Source organism: Poecile atricapillus, chromosome 27 (assembly GCF_030490865.1).
Source record: "Poecile atricapillus isolate bPoeAtr1 chromosome 27, bPoeAtr1.hap1, whole genome shotgun sequence".
NCBI classification, from domain to species: domain Eukaryota; kingdom Metazoa; phylum Chordata; class Aves; order Passeriformes; family Paridae; genus Poecile; species Poecile atricapillus.
Window position 1 is genome coordinate 3,053,920 of NC_081275.1, and position 18,217 is coordinate 3,072,136.

At 55.3% G+C, this 18,217-nt stretch overlaps 3 protein-coding genes across 3 annotated transcripts; 1 reads left to right on the plus strand and 2 right to left on the minus strand.

The window, feature by feature from the left end:
- Window positions 1–769: 769 nt before the first annotated feature.
- On the minus strand, window positions 770–1,622 carry LOC131589108 (heat shock protein 30C-like). Its single transcript, XM_058858258.1, has one exon. The coding sequence runs from the start codon at window positions 1,529–1,531 to the stop codon at window positions 923–925; it is 609 nt and encodes a 202-aa protein (XP_058714241.1). The 5' UTR covers window positions 1,532–1,622; the 3' UTR covers window positions 770–922.
- An 866-nt stretch (window positions 1,623–2,488) lies between these two features.
- Window positions 2,489–3,312, plus strand: LOC131589109 (heat shock protein beta-11-like). The gene has a single exon (XM_058858259.1). The coding sequence runs from the start codon at window positions 2,580–2,582 to the stop codon at window positions 3,162–3,164; it is 585 nt and encodes a 194-aa protein (XP_058714242.1). The 5' UTR covers window positions 2,489–2,579; the 3' UTR covers window positions 3,165–3,312.
- Window positions 3,313–5,226: 1,914 nt separating this feature from the next.
- On the minus strand, window positions 5,227–17,674 carry RAB5C (RAB5C, member RAS oncogene family). Its single transcript, XM_058858257.1, has 6 exons — window positions 17,549–17,674; window positions 9,020–9,264; window positions 7,830–7,981; window positions 7,422–7,544; window positions 6,597–6,690; window positions 5,227–6,246 (listed from the first exon to the last, which is right to left on the minus strand). The coding sequence occupies exons 2-6, from the start codon at window positions 9,183–9,185 to the stop codon at window positions 6,131–6,133; spliced, it is 651 nt and encodes a 216-aa protein (XP_058714240.1). The 5' UTR covers window positions 9,186–9,264; window positions 17,549–17,674; the 3' UTR covers window positions 5,227–6,130.
- Window positions 17,675–18,217: the final 543 nt, after the last annotated feature.

Sequence of the window (18,217 nt, forward strand, 5' to 3'; positions counted from 1 at the left end):
CACATCCCCCGCTGTCCCGAACGGGAGCGGAGCTCGCACTCGGGACTGCGGCTGCCGTGAGCCGTCCGGAGAGGATCGAGGTCCGGTCATGACGACCCACCGCGACAGCCCCTCACGGGGCGAGGCCGAGCCGTCGGTGCCCGGAGGAGCCCTCCCACCTCTCCGGTAACCGGTACCGCGCTCGGTCCCGCGGCGCGCTCCGCACTCCGCGGACTCCCGCAAATATGGAGCGTGGCCACGCCCTGGTCTCCAAATGCGGTGTGCGAGCCTCCCTCCGCCCTCTCGCAGCCGGCACGGGGGGCGGCCGAGCGCCCGGCGGGGAGCGTGGCCGCGCCTCCCGCCCGGTACCAGCGAACCGGCTCCGCCCGCACGGCCATTCAGGAGAAACCGCGCCTCCTTCACCGTGCGGGGCGCGGTTTAGCGCGGGGCTGGTGCGCGGAGCTGCGGGCAGCGCCTGGAAGGTGCCAGCACCCGGCACGGGGGATGCGGGCACCGCACGGGAGTGTTCCAGCACCATCCCGAAGATGGGAGTCAGTTGTCCGAAGGCGACCCAGGGGGATGCTCAGGACTTCCCGGGGATTCTCAGTGCTGCACATGGCCTGGAGCCCCTCGCCCAACTTCCTCTGCCAGGGCAGAGCTGGGGAGAGGTGCCAGGGACGTGCCCGGTGCCAGCACAGCCCCGTTCCCCACCCTCCCATCCCACTGCGTGGGCACAGACAGGAGCGCTGCAAAGCACAGGGCTGGGCAAGAAACACAGAAACCGCACAAATAAAAGTTAGGAATATTTATTACATATCAAAAAATGCCGCATGGTTTGGGCAGACGCCACCCCCCGGGGCACCGCGCAGTCCTAGCGCGGTCCCGCTCTGCGGCCAGCAGCTGCCCCCGTAGCCAGGCTCAGCCTGGCCCCCGTTGCTCCTCTTCACGCCTTGGCTCGCTCGGCTCCCTCCTCAGTGCTGCCAGCTGGCTGTGCCACCGCCGGCCCCATCTGGATGGGCACGTTCCTCTCGGGAGCGGCCGGCAGCGCCAGCTTGGGGGCCTCGATGCGGAGCTGCCCTTCCTTGGACAGGGAGCAGGTCAGCGCTTCGGCATCCACCTCCTCGGGCACGTCCCACTCCCGCTTCAGCACCTCGTACTTGTAGGAGAAGGAGCCCTTCTCGTCTGTGCTCTGAGTCTCCTTCTGCCCCACCAGCACCACTTTCCTGCCCACCACCTTCACCGACAGCTGCTCGGGCGCAAAGTCCTTCACATCCTGGCAGACAGAGAAGCCGTCCCCAGAGCCCTGGGTCAGGGCTGCGCTGGTGCTCGAGGTGCGCTCTGCGGTGATGCCGAGCCGCCCGGGGCTGCTCCCACCGCTCAGGTACTGCTCCACGCTGCTCATGAACTCCCGAGCCCTCTCCATCTCCAGCCGCATCTCCCGCTCCAGCTCGGCGAAGAGGGTCCCTGGATGTGGCCAGAGGGTGCGGACGGGTCCCAGCCACGGGAACAGCGAGCTGGACATGGGTGGCATGAAGTGAAGGCGGCAAAGCATCTCTGCTCCAAACGAGTGCTCCAGGTTGTGCTGCAGCTCTGCTCGGTGCAGTGGCCGGAGCCGTGCTGGGTTGGGGCAGGGGAACAGCGGATTTTATTCTCCCCTGCCCAGGGGTGTGTCCCTTCCAGAACGCTCTCTCCCCACGCACCCTCCTGGAGCCATCGCCTATTTTTGAGAGGCTGATTATCCACCAGCCAAAATAGCAGCGCCTGTTTCTGGGGACGTCACATGCCACAAATAGGGAGCCGCAGTCACTGCTGGGAGCTCAGGTTTCTGCAGAGCCATCGTGATGCAGCAGAGCCCATGGGGCCATGGCCGGGGGGCTACACAGCCCTTCCCTGGCCCCCCACCGGGGGCTTGGTGGAGCCAGGCTCCATTCTGCCAGGAGCTCATCACTTCTGCCAGTACAGGGACTCGTCCCACCCAAAAAGTACATGTCCCATGTCATCTCCTGCCAGGCACTTCCTGCACTTTCTGAGACCCCTCTCTCTGTTGGCCACCCCCATCCTGTCCTGACCCCTCAGCACCCCACTGTGCACCCCACCTGGGCATGGGCCCACGGACCGACTTCTGGTCTCAGCTGAGGGGACCCCCGTGGGCACAGATGGGGGAAATGGACCACGGCTGAGGGTGGGGGGAGGCTGGGAGGAGACCAACCCACACGCACTCCATGCCTGGGAAATGCAAAGGGCACAGATTTTTGGCAAGGGTGGCTCAGGCATCCCGCTCGGAGGCTGAGGTGATGCTGCTAATTATAAGCCAGGAGAGCAGAGCTGTAAGAGTCAGGGCGAAGGTATGCCGGGCACGATGTCAGCGGTGCCTCTCCTCACGGGTGAGTAACAAGAATGAGCTGGAACGGGCTGGAAAGTGCTGAGCTCTTCTCCCGAGGGTGACGTAATGTGCAGGACACGGCCACGCCTCCAGGGAACGGCTTTAAAAACCTGCGGCGGCTGCAGCGGGGCAGAACGCTTCCAACCCACTGGAAAACGGGACAGAAGCAGCAGCAGCAGCCGCAGCAGCAGCAGCAGCAGCAGCAACAGCAGCAGAGATGCTTTGCCGGATGCACCTCGCACCATTCGCCTCCAGCTCCCTGGCCAGCCGGCTGGGCACAGTGAGGACCCTCTGGCCACACGCAGAGACCATCTTCACCGAGCTGCAGCAGGAGATGGAGAAAGCTCGGGAGTTCATGAGCAGCTTCGAGCAACTCCTGAGCAACCACGGAGCCATCGCCGCAGAGCGCACCCCGAGCACCAGCATGACCCTGACCCAGGGCTCTGGGGACGGCTTCTCTGTCTGCCAGGACGTCAAGAACTTCGCTCCCGAGCAGCTGTCGGTGAAGGTGGTGGGCAGGAAAGTGGTGCTGGTGGGGCAGAAGGAGACGCAGAACGTCGATGAGAAGGGCTCCTTCTCCTACAAGTACGAGGTGCTGAAGCGGGAGTGGGATGTGCCCGAGGAGGTGGATGCCGAAGCGCTGACCTGCTCCCTGTCCAAGGAAGGGCAGCTCCGCATCGAGGCCCCCAAGCTGGCACTGCCGGCCGCTCCTGAGAGGAGCGTGCCCATCCAGGTCAGCCCTGCTGCCCCACAGACCGGACCAGCTTCTGAGGATGGAGCCAGCAAGAAAGCCCAGGTGTAACAGGACGGGACCCGATGGCCACGGCAGGACCGGAGCAGACAGGAGCGAGTCTCGGGTTTAAGCCCAGACAAGTTTCATTGGCAATGATGTCATTTTTTTCACTATACTGGAATGTTTTTGTATCCAATAAAAATACTTTTGCATTGAATCTTCTTGTGTTCTCTGGGTGTTGACTGGTAGGGAGGCTGCGCCCTACTCTTGGTGCCAAGGGAATGGGATGCTCAGAGAGGGAAGAACTTCTTTTGCTTCTCAGGGCAGCACAAAATGGGGCCAGAGAGCAGACCCAGAGGGTTCTGTGAGGGAGGGGATCTGGGAGCACTGTGCTGCCAAGGGAGGGAGGCAGGCAGGAAGGACCATCCCACTCACCTGTACAGGAGCAGCAGGGGTACCCTCACCCCTCCCTCCCACTGCTGTCAACATCATCTCCAGCTCCACAGCCTCAGCCAGTACCCATCCCCACAGAACAGAGAAGGAACCACATTAGCTGGGTGTGATGTGGGGCTGTTGTACTCACACTTTCCCCTTCCCAGCTTGGCAAGGGCTTGCTGGGGTCCACCCTGAGCTCCCAGCAGCAGGGAGGGAAAAGCCCAACCCCGGGCATGCTGCGTAACCACCACAAACACCCGCGCTCAGGCCCAGGCAAGCAGCAGGTGTGTGGGCAGGCAGCAGGAATGCGGGCAGGCAGCAGGCAGGAACGCCTGTTTGTGCTAAAGCCGCCCTGAGATCAGACAGCCCATTGCCCACACACACCAGGAACAGCAGCAGGTCCCCAGCCTCGATACTGAGCCCCTGAGCACCTGCTCTGGCAAGCAGCAACACCCTCCTTAGGGTATCACAGATACCTTCACAGAGACCCCCAGTCTAGGAAGGAACCAGGCACTCACGGAGAGGAGCCAGCAGATGGCAACAGCACTGCACACAGTGCCCACTGGAATATTCTGAGTGGGATCAGGGATGCTCTTCTCCAAAACTGGTCCATCTCTGGCTGCCTGGGGAAACCACCAGCATCAGTCCACCCCACACTGTAAGCACTGGGTGGTCCCAGCAGCTCAGCAGTCCAAGCACAAACAGCACCACACAAATGAGGTGTACTGGGGGCCACTGCAGCCCACACCCCACAGGCAGCCCAGGCTCGAGCATGAGTCCAGGCACTCCATCACTAAATCACTCCACAGACCCTTCCTGCTTCCAAGATTTTAAGGAAATCCAACATGAGGAAGAGGCACCGAGACCTTGGGTAGCAGATGAAGGGCACATAAGCCAAGGCTGTTCAAACAACTCTATTCACAGCTCTCCTGTGACTGAGCCTCTTGCAGCTCCTCAGCTGAGGGGACAACAGGTTTCAAACACAGCACATCTCCATCCTCAGCCTCTCCCAAGCATGAATGGTGCTGTCAGAAGCACACATGGTAGGGATAGAGCTGCAAGGGGCTGCTCCTTCTTCCATATTGACTCCAGGTCCCAGGGTGTTGGGGTCTCACAGTCCATGCAGCAGTGACAGGAGAGCAGCATCTTCCAAGGCCATCGTGCTCCAGGGACAGAGGCATTGTGTTCATGAGTTCTGGTGCACCATCCCAGGCTGTCCCACTGCAGAGCAGAGCTCCTCCACACACTGATCCCCCACCTCTTCCCAACTGCATTGTAGTTTCCCCAGAAATATCAAGCAAGGAATAATTCCCACAGTTTCCCTCAAGCTCCCTTGAGCACACTGGAGCCCAGTGAAGACCAGCACCATCACTGTGAGGAGAGCAGATGTGCAGGAGCAGCTGCACAGCCCAAGCTCAGGAGCCCCACTTCTCAGGAAGGAAGGGCCCCATTTCCCTACCACGGTGTGGGACATATCAGGAGCCCAGCACATCTCAGCCTCCACCAGAACTGCTGGGCTCAGGTCCAGTCCCTGCTGCATTAAGAAACATAAACATTGTGGTTATGATAGGTTTATAAAAATTTTGTTTTAATCACACAAAACTGAAGTTTGTGATGAAGACTAAGTCAACAGTTCCTCTTAAATACCAGGATGCATAAGACACTGCATTAGGCACTAGGCAGCAGCCAACATCAGTTAGAGTCTGGCAACAGAAGCCATTTAATACCTCCCTTCATTCTTTGTGGAATTACAGGCTTTTGCAATACACGTCATTCTCACCGACAGGTTACCCAAGGTTTCCCCCACCCCACCTCTGTACATCAGTAAACCTTGTGTATTCCCACCAGAGCAGGGTTAACAATATTAGTGGCATCACAACCATCAAGAAAAGGACAAATTTCTATACAAGATTTTTTGCAAAAGTTGCAACAGGATTAGTGCATTACGACAGAACCGAGAGAAAAGAAGAGTTGGCATGCTGGAGTCCAACACAAAGAAAGACAACAGGCAGCTCGTTGGATGTACTATATTGACAAGATACTGATTGGTTACATGGAGAAACATACAATACAAAATACAGAAGAAACCAGTTTTGCTTCCCTCTGCCCCACCCCAAATACTCATCATTGATTTGGTCAATAAGTGGCCCAAGAGCCGGAGTTTGTCTCTAATGCTACAGTTTAGTGGTTGTTCTGGGCGCATCATACGGGATCAGCCTCAGCTCTTACAGACAGGGAACTTAAAACACGTGTCCCAATATCCCTTTGTTTCCCATAGTGAACTACAGTGCTGTGGGACCTGGCTGCTGCTGGCCTCACCCGCGGGACGGCCACGCTGGCTGGGCAGACACCAGCTCCTGCATCCACCACCACCAGGAAGAGGGAAGAGCAGAAGTTCATATATTAAAAAAGTGACTTAAGACTTAGAATTGAATTAGTATTTGTACAGAAAGGTGCAGGTGGAAGAACTCCCTCCAGCCTATGATCAGAAAGGGATGGAGAATCACGGCGGCGCCGGCAGCAGCCGCCCTACGGTAAGTGCGATCGTTAGCGTGGGTTCCAGTCACGTCCTCCAAGGGCTCGCGGGCCGGAGCAGCTGCTCAGTTGCTGCAGCACTGGCTTCTGCTCGGCTGGCTGCTCTCCTGAAGGTCCACCACCCGATTCCTGCCTGGGCCACCAGGAGCATTCTGGGGTTCATTTTTTGGCAGTTTCTTGGCTGGAAAGAAACAGGATGTTAGCGGGGTCCTCCGGAGAGGCCAACCTCCTCCCAGGGCACACCCCAGGCTGGGTTCAGCCTGCTCCCACCTGAGCCCTCACTGCCAACAGAGGTTGGGACAGGATGGACATGCAGATGCACCCCATCCTCAGCTGTGGCTGGCATCAGACCTGCTCCCATCTCCATCACCCCAGACACAGGGACAGGGAACCAGCTTTGCAATGCTAAGGCTCCACACACTCGGGGAAAGACCAGCCACAGTAAAAGCCACCAGCCCTGGCTGACACAGGACCCTCCTGGACTGCAGTGCTGGTGCTCAGAGCTACCCCAGCCCTACGCACAGGCTGTACCTATTGCCATGAAGATTTCATTCACATTCATCGCTGTCTTCGCTGATGTCTCCATGAACAGCAAGCTGTTGTCATCTGCATATGTTTGTGCATCCTACAAACAATCACATCAGAGTGCTAAAGGCAGCCTGCCAGGAGCCCCAAGCAGACTTCATGCACTTGTCAATGCACTAACTGCTGGAGAAACACTATGTACTACCTTGGGCCAGAAATTGCCTCCCCTGTTCCGGCCCCCACCTGGCCTGGACAAACCAGGGACATGCTCCACCAGCAGCCCTGCACAGCCAGTGTCCCTCAGCTGAGCTGGGGCACAGCCTGACTGAGCCACATGCACACACAGTGCCTGGGTCAGCTGGGAGTGTGTCACACATTGCAAGTGCACCACAAGCACCACTGTGTGAGGGCTGGGTAAGAACCTCTCCTGAGCACTTGCCTCAGATGAGGAAAGAGCTGTGAAGAGCAGAGACCAAGCTAGGAATGATTCCTCATGTGTCTCATACCCAGAAGATGCTGTTTCACACCCTGCAGACATCCCCACGTGAGTAAGGCAGCGAAGGAGGCTGAGGACAGAAGCTTGTGCTCTGTGGACCTCCTCCTCCACATTCACCAGGACTTTCACCAGTCAGGGCCACATGTGCTATGACAGAAGCAAAGGCAGGGCACAGATCCTGCTCAGTGGCATCCTGCAGTCCTCAGCACAAAACCTCACTTTCATTCTCCATCAAAGTGTATTTTACATAGCTGCCATCTCCCTCACTTAGGCAAAAATCAAAAATATGCTTTCCTGACCTGCTGGGGTAACAACTTCTCTGGATTCCCACTCACCTGGAAGTCCACAGCTCTCTTGTTAGCAAGGTCTGCCTTGTTTCCTGCTAGTGCAATTACAATATTGGGACTAGCCTGCCTCTGCAACTCTTTCACCCAGTTCTTGGCTCGTACAAATGTGTCCTGGAAGCAAACAGGAGGCAGCAGTCAGGAAGGGCAGCCGTGTAGGAATCCACAGGGCAGATATGATTAGAACAAGGTTTTCCTGTGAGGAATGTTCTGCCTCTGCAGCACTTGGCAGCAGGATCCTTTATCAGCTCACAGCCTTGGCCAGAGCTGAGGAAAAGGCCATGAGCAGTTTTCAAGAACTTGGCACCCACAGCCAGGTACCTGCAGGGCTCTGACCCACACACGCTCCCAGGGGCACCAGGAGCCTCCTGGCAGCCCCCCAGCCCTGCCCACACTCACTGTGTTTGTGATGTCGTAGACCACGATGGCTGCCTGAGCCCCCCGGTAGTACATGGGGGCCAGGCTGTGGTACCGCTCCTGCCCCGCCGTGTCCCAGATCTCAAACTTCACTGTTGTGTCATCCAGACACACTGTCTGTGTTAGGAAGGCAGCTGCAAGAGAAGGGGGTTTGCCTCAGCTCCAGCAGGACAGGGCCCAGAGGCAGCACAGGAGCTCAGAGCAGCTCTGCTGCCGCAGGGGAGCGAGCTGAGCCCTGGAGAGGCCAGTGCCACTCGCTGTGGCAGCTGCAGCTCTGCTGTGCCACACTCCCTGCTCTCAGCAACCAAGAACCCTCACACAGTGACAGGAAGGTGGTCTGGAGGGCCCAGGCAGCAGCTGGCCCCTGGAACATCCAGACTGCCAGACCCTCTGACAGAGATCATGCAGTGCAGTTGTGGCAGCACCCTGATCAGACCTGGGGAGCACCAGTAACACCACCCAACTCAGCCCACTTACACCACACTCCCCAGTTTAATAACGGGTTGTTTTCTTGTCACAGTGAGTCTAGGACCATGTGTTACACCCAGCACAAAGGCACAGGTCTCAGATACAGACTGAGGCAGAGCACAGCACTCCACAGAGGAGCATTAGGCCCTGCTTGCCAGTTAGCCACGCTTTCAGCTGTGCTTACTTCCTGCACAGGTCACAGAAGGACAACTCAAGCCTTTCCTCAGGACACCCCCCAGTATTGCTGCTCAGAGACCCACGTGCCAACCAGCCTTTGTTTGACTGGTTACACCGTGCTAATGATTTCAAGCTAATAAACTACTAGACCTGAAAGCACTGTGGAAGTAGTTAACAGTGTCAGGCTAGAAACAGCCCCAAAATCCCAGGTCGTGGTCTGAAAAGATAATTAAGGGGTATAAACCAAGCTGAAGGCCTCAGTTCCAATTAGAAGCTGAAACTGAGGCACTGGAAACAAAGCCTCCTCAGAGGCAAAATGCAGGGTTGCCATAGCGTTATTCTCTGCTGTGCTGATCATTACACCAACAAATAAATTGTGAACCAAGAGTTAAAGCATTAACTGTTTGGCTCTATTTATAGCAAAAATCCCAGACCAGACCAAAATAGCCAGTCTTGCTTCTGACACCCCAGACTGCCCCAGCAAGGTCAGCACCTCCTGGCCACTGGCATCTGGAGCTGGCACTCACCTCCAATTGTGCTCTCCTGGTACTCGTGGAACTGCCCCTTCACAAAGCGCAGCACCAGGCTGGACTTCCCCACCGCTGACTCGCCCAAGAGAACAAGTTTAAACTGGCAGATTTTGTTCCCAGCAGCTGGTCCATTCGGTCGGGCAGCTCCACCTCGACCTGCCATTGTGGTCTAAGTGCAGGAGTGCCGAGAGTTAAGGATGCTGCAGGTTCTGCACTGGGATCCACCTGTAGGCAGGTTGCAACTGGAAGAGGAGGTCAGAGTTAGTGACATGCTCAGGGACCAGCTGTACCAGTTCTAGAGGGTGATCTGCAGTCACCATCAGCACAGACTGGTGGTGGCTCTTTCCCACAGTGGAAAGTTATTGGCTGTGAGCACCACAGAGCAGTTCCTGCTAGGCAGCAGCCTCTGCAGCAGGATCTGGGTTTGCAGAGCCTCCCTGGAAAAGAGGTAATGGTAATACAAGCTCTCCTCCCCATCAGTGGGCCCTCCAACACTTCCACTCTGTATGGATGTGACACAGGCCTTGCCAGCACACAGCACACAATGGGTGTTATTAGAGCTTTGTCTATTCAAACAGCAATCACTCAGTTCACAGAGGGAATTGGGGTTGACCTTTAGCTCCCTCCTCCTTTCCTGAGTTCACAAGGAAGCAACTTCAGACTATCAGCACTCTACAGAGCCATCCCAGTGCCACGAGGCAGCTCTGCAGGCTATGAGGCTTTTGGACAAAAGGAGTTTCTAGAGCTGTCTGTTCGTCCTAAGGCACTTAAACCACAGCATTCTGCACCCCTCAGTGGGCCCAAGGATGGCCCTGGAGCCAGGAAGGTTGTCTGCTTCATGGGAGGCACCTGAGGAGGTGCTCACCTCAGAAAGGCACCTGACAGAAGCTCTCTGGGCACAGGATGTCCCCTCCAAAGCTGACAGCAGCTCCCCCTCCCATTCCTGCTGCACACCAGGGATCACCACCCAACCTGATCCAAACAGAGGCAGCACCTAATGCTTCCCACACCCATCCTGCTGCCTCAGCACCCTTACCCCACAGCATTCCAGGTCATCAGGCTACTGGCCACGTTCCTCACATGGACTGTTCAAAGCCAGCATGGACAGACAGCATCCCCTGGGATCAGCACTGCCAACCAGTCCCCAGCACCAATCTCCCGAGTGGTGCAGAAGCACAAAACCATGGCAGGAACAGCAGGAAAAGCTGATTTACATCCAGAGTCACCCACAAGTGAATCCCAGGGCCTCCCTAAGCACTAAGCTCTGCTGCCTGCAGAGAACAGGAATGCTTTCCAAGTACACAGTTACAGATTTAGGCACATTTCCTGTACCCTTCACAACTCCCACTTCCCTGTGGATGATAAATGCTACAGCTGATTGCATCTGCTCTGGATCATCACTTTCCCTTCTACTCTCCTAACGCAGGCTGTTGGTTGAAAGAAAATGCCCCAAAAGCCAATTTCTCTTTGTCCTGAGAGTATCCCCAAAGAAAGTCTGTGTACATCCTGCATTTTCCCAGCAAATATTAGATATCCATGAATAAGAAGTTTAAAACAGGTCAAACTGGAGCAGAGTGTCCTGTGAACAAGGCTCAAGCCTATTCAGCACAGAGGAGAGTTTCAAACAGCTGCTTTCCAGGGCAAGGCCTGTCCAGCTGTGACTGCTTGAGGTTACTTTACATATGCTTCAAGTTTAAACAATCCACACAGACAGGGAACCTCCAGCCAGTTCAGAGCTCCTCTGGAGCCTGTGAGTGCCAGCATCTTACACAACACAAAGCACTTGAGCACACGTTGACCTAGAGACATCTCACCTCAAATTGCTCTGACCAGGAAGCAGTCAGACACAGCTGTTAGGCTGGTACCAGTCACCAGAGCTGGCAGGTAGGACAGAAACTGAGGAGTAAAACTTCTGAGTACTGTGGGATGTTTCAGGAGCCAGAGCTGTGAAGCCATTGCTCTGAGTCCAGTCTTGGGTTAAGCAGGAAAAAATATTGTAATTCAGAGCTGGATCCTTGCAAGTAGCATGGTCAGCACTACCCTCCCTCTTCTGGGGAAGGGCAAACACTGACAGGATGAGAAAGCTTGATATGAAACAAACAAACAACTGGGCTTTGCTGGACGGTGAGGGAGCAGAGTTGCTTTCTCTGGCCAGGAACAGCTTGGTCACCACCAGGTTCAAGAGGCTCAGCAGCAGCTCACCATTTCTACCAGCCTGAAGAGGCTTCCATCTTTTAGAGTTTCCTCTTTAAACAGAGCTTACAAGGGAACAGCTTTGGTTTAACCTTGTATTTATAACTCCCTGGGCAGTCTATCAGCTCCACTGCTGCTCCAGACCAACATTCTGCACAAACACCATGTGAATCACAGTGTGTCTGAGTTATGGCCTCCCGAAATCTGATAGCGGTGATTCCCAGAGCAAAACAAGGAAATGAGCTTGTTGACATCCTCAAGTCTTAGCCTGACCTATATTTCACAGATCTTGATGCATTTTGCCATCTGGTTGTGCTACATGAACTCCAAAGGAATTAGATGAGCACATCTATGTTGAGCTCACTGTGGACAGCCACTGGTCAGTGCAGGCAGGGCAGCAGCCAGAGCCTCGACTGCTCCAATTATGGAGAAGTGGATCATCATCTAAGGGTGGCTTGAGGCTTGGATACAAGTTTATATGGCTTCATGTTCACATGAGAAGTTGCCATACCTTCCAGATGTTTGAGTGGAATTTAGAGACCCTAACTGGTCACTGATGGCCCTGGGCTAAGGACATACCCAAGACCTGGATGACCAGCTGATGGCCACAGGAAGAAGCAAATAACTGAAGGAAGTGGCCACCAGTGCTGCAGACAGCAGCTCTGTGACAGGACAGGTATAGCCTGGGGTGGTGGTGGAGTGCTGAGACCCCTGCACCTCTCAGCTGCTACAGTGAATTCAGCTTTACCCTTTCAAAAGGCTGAGTGAAATTCAGCTCTTCAGCAACACAGAGGAAAGAGAGATGGAGCTTTGTATCTGATCTCTTTGGAGGCTTTAATTCAGCTCTTTGCCCCAAGAAATCTCTGTATGAATGCTACTGGCCTTACAGAAATCTGACCTTTTATCTCCTGCAGGTCAGGGCGTGTTAAAGGGAACAACCAACCAATAAGAAATAGAATTAACATGAACTGAAAAGGATGCTGGCCAGGTGGCTTTTTGCTTCACCACACCTGGAAGGTGGCCAGCTAAGGTTTCTCACTTAAGGAGCATGGCAAACTGTATCCTAAATAGTTTCTTCCCTCCAAGGAAGGACGGTGTATTGCTGGCTGGCTCACTGTCCCCCACAGACAGGCACTCTGCCAATGCCAACATGTTTGAGGATTCCAGTCAGACAGAACTCGGCTCTGCAGAGGGAACAAACAGCTGAACTACACAGCCTGAACCTGTGCTAGATCAGCCTACACCCACTAGTGGACACTGACTTGAGGAACAGGGACTGCTTCCTGCTCTATGAAGTCATTTGTGGTGCTTGGGGAGCTGTTCATGCTCCCATCTCTTCCAGCAGAGAATTGGGCATTCACCCCTCCCTGCTCCCCACGAGAACCCCAGCACTGACACTCGAGCCATGGGTCAGGCAGACCAAAATAACCACAGCAATAGCACACAGACAAGGGAAAGCAGCTGAAGTCCCAGCCAGCCATGCTAATTCAAGCTGTCAAGGCCATGAAAAGGAAGGGCATGGTGGGGTACTCATGTAATCAAGATTAACAAGCATTAATTTTCCTACTAGTTTCTTTTAACTAGTGAAACCCAGAACTTGGGAGATCACAAGACCCATGAGATGGCTCTTGCTGGTTTGTTTACCTGCCCAACCCACCTCCTGCTCACTGAAGCACACACAGGAGCTCTGCATCCCACAGCAAAAGCACTCATTTTTTTATTGTGAACTCTTAACATAGTTTGTTGTTTGCTTTGAGATCAAAGTCAAGTACCAATTCCTGATGCTGTCCCACAAGTGAGAGCTCCAGGTCTATCACCTCTGCATTTGTGCTCTTCCAACCCCTCTGCTTTCCAGGGTTAGCTGGAGGGGGCTGTACACAGCCAGGAATATTAAATTCAAGAATCTGAATGCCCTAAATGAGAAAGCACATGCCATGGCTGCTGCACTCCCTGCCTGCCCAAGTGCAAGACCATTCTCCAGAGCTCTCAGGATGCTGGGGAATAGCACGAGAGCCCATTGGAAACAAACCTACCCAGGATAAGAACACAAATCTCCACAGGGGAATTACTGTCAGACCCCCATGTTAACCCCTGCAGGAGACCCCACCACAGGGAGGCTGCTCATTGAGGGTGTCAGAAGTTAGAGAATCTGATATTTTTGCCATCTTCACCCAGTAGCAAGGACTACTCTGAAAGCTGAGGATATTTAGAAACCCAATCCTGAAGACTCTGGTTACCCAAAGGACTGCTGCTGCTCTCAGCTATGCAAGGAGTTGCTTCACTGGGGATTTGTTGGCTTAGAACCAAAATACTCAAGACAAAAGCCCCAGTGAAGTATTTATCTCGTTAAATAGCTGACAGCGTTACATGAATTCCTTGGCAAAGGAAGCTCTGAAGTTACCCAGAGGTTTTGGTTCACCTCACACTGCACAGGCAGCTGGCCCAGGGCTCCACAGGCAGCTTCAGGACATGGAGTCAGGAGCAACTTCCATGAGCAGGACCAGCAGAAAGTGTGGATCCCACCAGAACCACACACTGACCACACCAGCCCAGGCTAGCACAGCATGGAATGTCAACCTAATATTCCAACTTAACAATATGACTTAATAAGAACAATAACAAGAACCTGAGCCTGACTGCAGGAGGGTCCAGGCTGCTGATAAAGAGGAACAGATCCCCCTGCTACAGAGGAGATGAACCAGGAAACACTCAACCCACAGCCCTCAGTCCCATCAAGTCTTATGAGTTTCAATACTGTACCTCCCTACCTTTTCCCTCCCCAGAGAATGAGCCCTCAGTGCCCTGATCAGCAAGGACACAGCCTGGAGCTCAGAACTGCTCTGAACTGGGCCACTCTCCATTTCAGCTGGCAGGAGCTGCACTACAGCCCTCAAGTGCAGATACACAGACCCAAATCAGCACAGACAGCAGCACTCCTATGGGTGTGACTAACTTATGATAGTGTAACAACTTCTCTGTGCAGTCCCACATCCAAGACTCACAAAGATTTGGACACTTTCATCTCAATTTAGAGGTAAATAGGATTTTCATTCCAAAACTGAACTAGTCATTCAGCTACAGACCTGAACTAGTACCAGCTCCTTCTCATGCACTTGATACACACATCTGTTTCCTGACATTTGCACATCCATGGCCTCTGGAGCAGCCCCAGCAGCCAGCTGTTTTCCAAAGCAGCTTTTCCAAAACAACTCTATCCTCAGAGATTTCAAGGCCACCACCCTGCTGTGACAATCCCTCCAGCACAGACTTCTGTGGAAGAATTTTACATCACCTTCCTCTCCCATTAGCTGCCCATAGCTCCCTGTCCCACAGTAGCTCCCTCTTGGAGCCCTCACCCACTTCCAGTTATCTTTGGCACAGCAAGGCTGGAGAATCAACTCATGGATGCCTGGACTGACTCAAATGGAACAAAAGCATCAAGGCTTTAATTCTCCAGCCAAGGTTGTTTAACTCCTGTTCCTGACACTGACTCCTGTTCAGATGCCCTCAACAGACACAGCTTTGCTTTGACCAGACACTCAGCAACACATGCCTTGGATAGCACCCACTAGTCAGTCAGCAAGAAGGCAACATCAGCAATGCAAAGCAGCAAACTGCCACCTGCACCGCAAAGAATCCGTGACCTTCAGAATATCTTTCCCAGACTGCACAAAGATCTCCTGCCTCAAGCAGCTCCTTATTTGGAGCGCTACCAAACCAAAGCAAACATGAAAACCGGTGTTTTCTTATCTGTTTATGCAGAGTTGCTCCAGCAGCTCATTCCTGTGCTCCAGGGGAGGACAGCATTCCCCCCAGAACGCAGATGAATTTTATACCTCCCCAATACTGTCACATCCAGGAAGGTTCCCTGTTTCTGGACAGCATCTACAACGTGTTCAATTTTATTCCGACAACTTCTCAGGACTTGCATAAGAGGCTGCAAACTTCATACCCCAAGGGAAGAAAACAGCTGACTCCAACATTTCTACATTCTATCTTCTTTTAAGTCTGCTGACAGGAATACTCTGGGCTACACCCACTTCATTAGAAGCGTTCCCATTTCATTTCCTGTGTGTGAAAGCACTTGGCATTCCTTCCCCCTCCCTCTTCAGGGAGATGCCATGACCACCATCCACTAACTGTGCAGCAGCTGAAGAAGTTTGGATCCAGAGCTGATGACTGGCAGGGCCTAGAGCAGCCCTCCAGCTGATCCCTGCTGAGATGCAGAAGAGCTTTGCATATAATCCCACGTCTCAGCACAACAATTAGGTTTGGCCAAGCACACACACAGCAGCAGACAGTTCCTTTACACACTGCCCAGCGCATCACTGGCTTCACAGGAAAGCAAAGTGTACTCTACTAATGCAAAATTAGATAAATGTTTTATCTTACTATACTCATATCCACATGCCAAGCCAGCCTTTCCCTCATGCTCTCCAGTAACTCAAACTCTCTCCAGGAGGGTTTCCATCTTGCCTTGCCTTGTGTTGTTTCATTACCTGAAGAGGCATCAGCCCCTACTTACAGAGCCTACAGGGCCCCCCCCTCACTGCCTGCACAATCTTTAACCAAATGTCAGCTAAATCAGCCAGAGCATCTTAGGAGAGAAGGTCACCCCAGAAGCAGACTTTTGGTCTGAGGGTATTGACTGATCCAGCAAATTATTGTGACTCGTGAGGGGTCTGAGGTGATTTCAACACTGAGATCCAGGTATGACCCCAAACATTCCTGTCCTTGACCTCCCAGATCCAGCCAGGCACGTGCTTTACCTGCTTGCCTCACTCCAAGAATGCATCAAGATCAACATTGTCTTGCAGCTGCCTACAGGTACTATCCTGAATTCTTACCCCTTTTCAGACATAGTTCTTTCACCTCATTATCCAGGTAAGCTAAAAAGAAATGTAAAAGACTTTCAGAGTCAAGGCAGTAGTGAAAATTAGTGGACATTTCCAGGAAAATCACTCAGACTGCAGGGCATGTCAAGACAACTGGACTGAGTTTGCTTTTTTGGCGCCAGCCAAGGCTCAGAGGCGGCTCAGGAGCCCCAGCAGAGCACAGGCCCCATGTCAGGCTGTAAACAGGGCAGCTCAAGTGTGCTGACCCTCCACACAAAAAGCTAAGAATAGCAGATGCAAGTTGTTCCACACCAGACTTAAAATAGTCCCTCGACATATTCTCCTCTCCAGCTTCCTTACAGGACTGAAAACAGCCAAGGTCAGAACTCCAACAGCCACATCCGAGGGCAGCAACTAAAGGTCAGCTGGGCTGGGGTCAGAGCTGGGCCAGGGTCCTTGCAGGTCACAGCACCACTCACAGCTCCTGCCCAGCCCCAGGAGCTCTGTCAGTACCTCGAGCATCACCAGGAATAAGGTCTGAGCAGGATTTAGCAGGGCAAACCTGTTGCTGACACTCACACCTGCACTCCCACATCGATCACACTCCCAGCTCACACAGCAGGCTCTCTCCCGCTGTGACAGAGATCCAAGGACAGCCTTGCTCGAGATTCTCTTACAGACAAGCCACAAAATGTCCTTGCAGCCCGTGGGCCTCGCTCAGGGCCCTACAGCACCGTGGGTGTCCCATCACAAGGGCCCTGGAGGAGCACAGGGCTGTGTTCGGCACCAATACTGACCCAGGACAGTCTCCCCTGGAGCAGAGTTGCAGTAAATCAAGTCATGTCCCTCATTTCAGCAGCTCCCGGGAACCCAGCTGGGCTTCCCAGCTCCTGGAGCTCCTATTCCCACCTCAGAGGCTCAGCAACTACTACAAAACACGAAATACGACCCCACCATAAAAACCCCACAGCTTCCCCAATCCCACTGAAGCGCGGGTCAGTCCCGGCTGAGCTCCGGGACAATCGCACGGTGCCGGCGGCACGGGCCCGTTCCTGCTCATAGCCAGCCCGGAGGAGCCCCCCCGAGAACCCACAGCGCCGGGAGTCTGCCCTGAGCCGGGCACCCGGCGTGGCTCCTGTCCCGTTAGCGCTCACCGCACAGCGGTAGCGGCAGGCCGGAGCCGCCGGTGCCCGCGGCAGCGCCGCTCCCCCGCCCCGCAATTCCCGCAGGGCCCCGCTAGGCCCGCGCACGGCGAGAAGGGAGGGTACCCGGCCGCCCAGAGCCCCCGCCCTGCCGGCGGCGGCGCCCGTCCGGTCCAGCCCCAGCATCGCCCCGCCCGGCACAGCGGCGCCACCGAGCCCCCGCTGCACTCCCGTCACCGGGCCCCTGAAGCGGCGGGGCCCGGCTGCCGACCTCGGCCGGGCGGGATCCCGGGGAACTGTGTCAGTTCTGGGTCCGGCCACCTCAGGGCGAAACGAGGGGCCGCGGCCCCACTCACCGCCCGCAGCGCCGCTCCCGCCGGTGCGTCTCGCAGGCCCCGGCCCTCACTTCCGCCTTTACCCGTTCCGCTTCCGGACCCGACCACCCCTTCCGCCCCCGTTCGCCGGCCATAGGTGAACACAGCTGTCAATCATCTGGCCCCGCCCCACTAACTCCCCGCCCCTCTCAGCGGCCCGCCCCAATGAGCGCTGCATGACGTCATGGCGCGCCGCGGGGACTGCTGGGAGTTGTGGTCCGGGGGCGTTCCGGTGCGACCGGCCCCGTGCGGTCTCCAGAGGGGCCCCGGACCGGGCGGGGAGGCCGCGGGCAGAGACTCGGCGGAGCCGGGGATGGAAAAATAGAGGCTTTATTTCTCGGTGTGGCGGGGAGCGTGGGAGAGGCGGGGCGGAACAACACGAACTACAGCCGCGGAAGGGCGGCAGCGGCCGTGACCCCCGGGCAAGCCGGAGATCCTACCGGAGATCCCTGCGGTTCCCCCCGGCCCCCTCCGCCAGATCCCCGCCGCTCCCGGCCCCGCGGGACCCCGGGGCTGCCGGGCCCGGCCGGGCTGTAGAAAAGGCCCCGTGGGCGAAAAGTATAAAACCGTATCAAAATCCCTGCGAGTGTTCGGAGTGCGGCGTCCCGGGAGACTCCGGGCAGGGCCCGCCGGGCAGGGCCCGCCCGGAGC